This window comes from Neurospora tetrasperma (assembly GCF_000213175.1).
Source record: "Neurospora tetrasperma FGSC 2508 unplaced genomic scaffold NEUTE1scaffold_1, whole genome shotgun sequence".
Classification (NCBI taxonomy): Eukaryota; Fungi; Ascomycota; class Sordariomycetes; order Sordariales; family Sordariaceae; genus Neurospora; species Neurospora tetrasperma.
Genome location: NW_009799099.1, coordinates 2,313,943 through 2,320,559, shown reverse-complemented (window position 1 = coordinate 2,320,559; position 6,617 = coordinate 2,313,943). Strand labels below are relative to the sequence as shown.

The 6,617-nt window shown below is 50.6% G+C and overlaps 3 protein-coding genes across 3 annotated transcripts; all 3 read left to right on the top strand.

The window, feature by feature from the left end:
* Positions 1-1,171: 1,171 nt before the first annotated feature.
* Positions 1,172-2,248, top strand: NEUTE1DRAFT_144078 (uncharacterized protein; the record flags this gene model as incomplete). The annotated part of the gene is made up of 2 exons (XM_009849629.1): positions 1,172-1,337; positions 1,433-2,248. The coding sequence occupies 2 exons, from the start codon at positions 1,172-1,174 to the stop codon at positions 2,227-2,229; spliced, it is 963 nt and encodes a 320-aa protein (XP_009847931.1).
* Positions 2,249-2,750: 502 nt separating this feature from the next.
* On the top strand, positions 2,751-3,338 carry NEUTE1DRAFT_36164 (uncharacterized protein; the record flags this gene model as incomplete). The annotated part of the gene is made up of 3 exons (XM_009848837.1): positions 2,751-2,791; positions 2,871-2,883; positions 3,066-3,338. Coding segments are annotated over 3 exons (327 nt in total), but the record flags the coding sequence as incomplete, so codon positions are not given.
* Positions 3,339-3,619: 281 nt separating this feature from the next.
* On the top strand, positions 3,620-6,013 carry NEUTE1DRAFT_57400 (uncharacterized protein; the record flags this gene model as incomplete). Its single annotated transcript, XM_009848985.1, has 5 exons — positions 3,620-4,155; positions 4,225-4,343; positions 4,399-4,487; positions 4,548-4,626; positions 4,686-6,013. The coding sequence occupies 5 exons, from the start codon at positions 3,630-3,632 to the stop codon at positions 5,877-5,879; spliced, it is 2,007 nt and encodes a 668-aa protein (XP_009847287.1).
* Positions 6,014-6,617: the final 604 nt, after the last annotated feature.

The window sequence follows — 6,617 nt, the reverse complement described above, 5'->3', positions numbered from 1 at the left end:
TTAAATTAAAACAGACACCAAAAAAAGAGGATTTCTTGGAAGCGCAAAAGTAGACGGAGACATAGACAGTGAACGAAGGCCTGGTTTCCTTAGACACTCAGCAGTTTCGGCTCAAAACATCCCCATCCTACTGTTCCAGTCTATCCCGGACTTTTTCGCCCTGCTTTCTGTTTAGGAGACGAAGGGGGAGGACAGTTGGCGAGGAAAAGATGTGACGGATACACATGTCCTGGGCCGCCCCAGTAAACTGTTATCGTTCAGCATCCGTCTTTTCTATCACCTTACAGTGTTCGGGAGGATCTGCGATCTTAGCGGAGGAAGATGAGAGCTAGGGCTGTTTTCCTATGCGGATCGAGGCGAGCCAGTGCTTTTTCTTAGACCAGGACAGATGTCTTACGTCCTACGGAATATCTGGGGGTGTACCTTAGCGATCAATGATAAAAAGCACTAAAATCGAGAATTGGTTTTCATTTGACATTGGTTGAATTACTCTGTGAAACGCGTGAAATCAAAGATAGTAGAGGTATTGAGAGACGTCTATCTGATGGCAGGCTGGCAAGGTGTTTCGTTGTTGTATGCCTGCTTTCGACTTAAGGAAAGGTACTCAATAGTGACAAACTGCAGTGGCGACGAGGACACCAAGATATGTCACTGATGCCGAATAATAAATTAGGAATCGGGGGAAAGAACATGTTTCGCCGTACAAGGCCACCGTTAATATAAGCGGCTTCCAGAAGCCGGAAGGAAGAATGAGGTGTCATTGAAGGCGGGGACGTTCGTCGGAGTGACAACGGCAAGGGTAAACCGAGCCCGCGAACCATTCAGCTTCACTTGCCGGAACTACGACGACTGTGTATCTTCAAATGACACCGCCGAGATACGCCTTCCAAACGCAAGTCAGTGTACTTTCTTTCAAGATAGACATCTTCCTCTTCACATTTACCTACCTAGGTACCTTTGCCCTTTACACTCCTCGCTCTTCTTCACCAACTCCTGGTCCAGATCTTTCCCATTGATTATCACCGGATACCCCCACTTATCACCACTACTGAACATCAAACCACGGCGACATCTTTTCGTTCTATCGACATTCGCGAGCCATTCGTCCACAACCCAGTTAAGTACTTTTTGCTTGTAAATACGAGTTCAGCTTATCGGGAAAGACATCAAAATGCCCTTCAAACTCGAGATCCCAATCTTTACCACCGACGTGGAAGAAGACGATGTCCGTTCTTTTGAACAAATGAGTTTCAAAGAGCTACTGAAGCTCTGCAAAAACTTCAATTCTGCCGAATGTCGCCGGATCCGGCTGGAACTAAACGCCGTTGGTTCGTATGGTAAGCCATCCGTTACATCCTGTTCTGGCCACCACGCGCTATTTCGGAACAAACTTGAGAGTTCACTCAAGACTAACACAGTTGCTCAAATACAGGAGACGGTGGATTGACTCCTGACATCAAAGATGCGATTCGGTTCCTTACTCATTTGCGAAAATCAGAGATCCTCGCGGAAGACCAACAACCGGCCATACGAATCATGATCCGGCCCCGAGGTGCAAAAAACGACGACAAATCCGTCTCTCCAATGATAGAAGTTCAGGATTTTCAGTACTCTGAAGCCGAGCTGCTCGCAATGTGCCAGAGTATTGAAGACTTCAAGACAATGGGTCGAGATGTCCTCAGCCCGGAACGCGGCGACGGGTTCGTTTTCGGGGTGCAGAAACGATTAGACGGTCCCTTAAACGAGCTGATGCTTCATCCTAAGGCCAACAAAAGGCTGACCTTCACGGCCCATCCTTATCCCTGTTACCTGCACCGCGCCTTTGACGGCGTGCTCGCGACTTCGCAGAACTACCCGGGCACAAAGATCCCGATTGGACGCCTTGTCGAGAAGATGAAAGGGCATGGCTTCAAAGGGGTGTTGACGTCCGGAGGATGGGGAAATGCGACTAACAACCTGGAAACACTCGGGGAACTTGGGAGGGCGGCGCTGAAGGAAAAGGAAGAAGACAAGTTTGAGTTGATAGTTGGTGGCGGCGTACGGTATGGCAACGTGTGGGACATATGCTATGCGATGAAGGAGCTGGCGCAGCACCGGGATTTTTGGCTTCACTCTTCGTGCTTGACTGGCGAGGCCTCCCCTTATACGGAAGCATGGACTATGTTGATGAGATTGAACGCTGCAGAAGAAGCTGCAAAAAATTGGACAGCGGCCTCTTGGGCGTACTAGCAGGAGAGTGGGATTGGAGAAGCTTTGTCTGATGGCGGCATGATGGGCTTAATCGGTCCTAACCTAACAACCGTATCATGCAGAGAGGAGAAGGTTAAGGGAAGAAAGAAAAGAGCAGTTACAGTATGTTTGATTTCTCTCAGTTGATGGAACAAAAAAGAGAAAGCGTAAGGCAAAATGACATTAGCAACGGATAAAATAAATAGATCGAGAGTAATTAATGTATGGGTGTTATTCGTTGAAGCTGTTTTTGAGGAACGCTATGTAAATAGAAAAAAAAAATATATAAGGACGAAGAATAAAAAGGAGTTGGGAGAAAAAAGAAAGCTCCCTCGGTAAGGATCGAACTTACAGCCTCCAGATTAACAGTCTGACGCGCTAGCCAATTGCGCCACGAGGGATCTTGATTGTTGCTGTAAGTGCACTAAAATGTCAAGACCATATAGGCACTGTTCTACATTGCTTTTGCCTGGTTTTGGCTACATTGCAAACAATCAATGTCCCCATTCCACAATCTGTAAGCGTTCATTCATACAAGAACACGGCCGAACATTCGTATCAAGTTATCATAGAAGTGGGAATCTTTTCATACACAGTGTGGGAGTTGTCGTCACTTTTGAAATGACATGGGGGGTACGTAGCTGCCCGGGTATAGTAGCAGTGGGCAATATTAGCCCCTCAGCCGCTCAATCGCCAATCAGTCTCCCGAGTTGAACCACGTTCACATCGTCGCTTCAACCTTTGACGTTCCCGCTCATGGCGCACATGGCACCGAGGCACTATCCCCGGCTTCTGGTTGCGGTGGATGCAACCGCATAACTGCCGGATGCCAATAGCTCGGCCCTACCTTGCTTGATCATGGTTACGATCAACTCGCCCTCAGCTTGTCGTCCTTGGTTCTCAGCCAGGCACCCAGTCTACTCCCCGAGTCGCTTGCGATGCGATATGCAGACGACTTCCGATGGTTCGATGGTGTTGTGAAGTTGTGGTGCATCCCGAGCCGTACCAAGACAGCACCAATGAAAGATCCTCAAGAGATGGACACGTGCCCAGGATACCGCTTGTCCGACGACGTTCATCTTCGTGCCCCAAGCGATGTCGGATGTTGAAGCCATGGCTGGCGTAGATAGCTTCCTTGGCTCCTTGGCTGAGCGACAGCAGCCCAGCCTCTCGAAGCATGTGTGCACCACGACTCCAGTACCTGCGTCGAAATAGGCACGTTCCTACTAGGGTAAAGGAACATGTACCCTCGTCATCAACTCCATCACACCCAAAAAGATTGCGGGTATATATGACCAGGACGGCACCGTCTCGACCCTCATGATGGCTCTCTCCAGCGTTCCAACCACCACCACCACAAACCGGTTCCTGCTCTCATTTCCTCGCTTCGTGCTGGCATCATGATCTCCAGCAGGATAAGCGGCGCCCTCGCCCTGCTGGCCACTTCGCTCTCAGTCGTCTCCGGCCAGACTTTTCAACGGCTTGGTACTTGCCCAACCTTGGGCTGCATCCTCCCACCTGACCAGCAAGATTTCCTCCCCGGACAGCACTTCGACATACGCTTTGAGGTGCACGCCCCCAAGAACGGATCCGAGGCCTTCAACGACGGAGTTCCGGATGAGAAGTTCACCGTCACCATCGCCAAGGACAATGGGAAGCCCCAGAGCATTGCGTCTTTCTTCGAACTAAAGGAACCTTCGCTCGAGAAATGGACGTTTTCTTGGTATGAGGACCTGTTCGCCCAGGATGCCAAGACTCCCTCGGTCGTCAATGTCGCTTCCAAGATCTATCGTCAAGTTGCGCTGTATGAGCCCGGTACATATACGGTTACGTTGAACTATTACTCGGGAAAGACGACAACGGCCATTTGGATGGTGAGACCACTTGCGACCAAGAAGAAGGCTAAGAATGTCATTCTTTTCATTGGTATGTTTGCTTTCTCGCGAGAATCACTTGGCACTGGACGTCGGCTGATCCGTCAACTTTAATTTTCAGGAGACGGTATGACCACCAACATGATCACCGCTGCTCGACTGCTCGCCCACAAGTCCATCAATGGCAAGTATCAGAGCACTTTGCAGCTTGACAAGTTCCCAACTTTGGGTCATCAGATGGTTAGTATCGAGGCCCAGTGATTGCTGTCTCTGCAACAAACTAACAGCCTGACAGACACACTCTATCGACTCGTTCATTACCGATAGCGCGAACTCGGCTTCTGCTTTATATACAGGACACAAGACCACTGTCAACGCTATGGGGTAAGTCGAGAAGTGATATTGGCGGGAACAACGTTCAAGCCATACTGACAGTACACACAGTGTTTACGTTGACTCGTCGCCAGACAAGTTCGACGATCCCAAGGTCGAGACCATCGTTGAGCTTCTCAAGCGTATCTGGGTAAGTCGCTTACAAGCTTACCATCTCTCCTTGTCCCCTGCTGACACCAATGCTTTAAGGGTTCTGCCTGGGGTGCTGTCTCGACTGCCTTCATTGCCGACGCCACACCTACTGCTCTCACCGCCCACACGCGCTCCCGGTATGAATATGGCGCTCTCATTGAGCAAGCACTCAATGGGTTCTCAAACACTTCGTGGACAAAGCAAGATGGCCCGGATGTTTACTTTGGGGGTGGTGCCGAACAGTTCCTTCCCAGCTCTGCCTCATACCAGGGTAAGGACTACTACGCCGAATTCGCCAAGAAAGGATACTCGGTCAGCCTCAACAAGACCTCCCTCCTCGCTCTTCCCGACGACAAGAAGGCGCTCGGTATCTTTTGCAAGTCCAACCTGCCCGTCTGGCTAGACCGCAACATCTTCCCCGAAAACACTCTGAAGCTCAAGAACGACCCCTCGGGCGCCTCCGGTCCAGCAAAGGACATTCCCGGCCAAAAGGAAATGACCCTCAAAGCCATCGACATCCTGCACAAACGCGGCGGCAAGGACGGCTTCTTCCTCATGTCCGAAGCGGCCTCCATCGACAAGCAGATGCACGTGCTTGACTACGAGCGCGCCCTCGGCGACCTGCTCGAGCTTGACGACACCGTCCGGGCCACGATCCAGAAACTCCAAGACCTCGGAGAGCTCAACAACACCCTCATCGTCGTCACCGCTGATCACGGCCACGGCTTCGACGTCTTTGGCGGCGCCGACACCAAGTACCTCGCTGCCCAGCACGACAAGGACGACCGGCACAAGCGCTCCGCCGTCGGCGTGTACAAGGAATCCGGACTATCCCAGTACACGGTCGAGCAGCCGGGTATCAGCTACAACACGGGGCCCAACTTCCCTGTCAACTGGGACCCGCGCTACGTGATTGCCGCTGGCACCGGTGCCGCTCCTGACCGCCGTGAGCAGTACGGCGTCGGCAAGAACGGCTCCCGTACGCCTGCTGTGACGCTGCCGGGTATGGGTGATGATGATTATTACGTTAATCCTACCGATAGAACGGGCGGGTTTGTGGTCAACGGCACGTTGCCTACGACTGAGAGCCAGGGCGTTCACTCGCTCACGGATGTGCCGGTTTTTGCGCAAGGGCCTTGCTCGGGCAACTTTGGGGGTGTTTATAGCAATACCGATATCTTTTTCAAGATTGCGAGTTGCTTGGGGTTGGGACATCCCACTAAGAAGACTGATGGTGGGAAGGGGAGGTAAGACGGATGGGTTTGAGAAGGGGGTATTGTGGGAGGATCCTCCCTCGCTAAAAATATAGGTGGAGAGGTAGCTTGAACGAAGAAAAATTGGATTGAGACGTAATAATAGAGACATACAATCTAGACTATACTTGCGTACCAGCGTTCTTTCCACCATTGTCTTCACCATTCCGAGTTCTTTGTCTCACCATTTCTTCTTTCCTTCCTTCCTTCCTTCCGCCGCCGTCGCCCCGGCCAACACACTCCTTTCCTCATGGCAGAGATCATACAGGTAATGCGATACTCGCTTCCCGCCCTGTACCTTCCTAGCCTAGACGTGGCCCAGGTACCAGTAACAGACACCATATGAGGGTTGTGACCCAGCCCCTCTACCACAACGGGGAGCCCTGTGGTCTCAAGGTGCAGTGGCTACCGTTGATGGAAACTAAGCGCAGCGGTTTTCGTAAATCAGGTCTGCAGCAGCTGGGGTATCGTCGTTCGGTCTACATACCTACTCGAGGGGTCGAACCCTTTTTTTTTTTTTTTTTTTTTTTTTTTTTTTTTTTTTTTTTTCCCCTCTTTGTGTTTTTCTTCTCTTCTTTTTTGCACCAACTTATTATCAGTTGACTAAACCTCTACCTCAGTTATCACGTGGTGGATTTGGCACATCTGGATGTATGCGGCCTCGGATTACTCCTATCAGGCTGATTCAATCAAGAAATTGAAATGTTAAAAAAAAAAAAAAATTAGATAAAATATA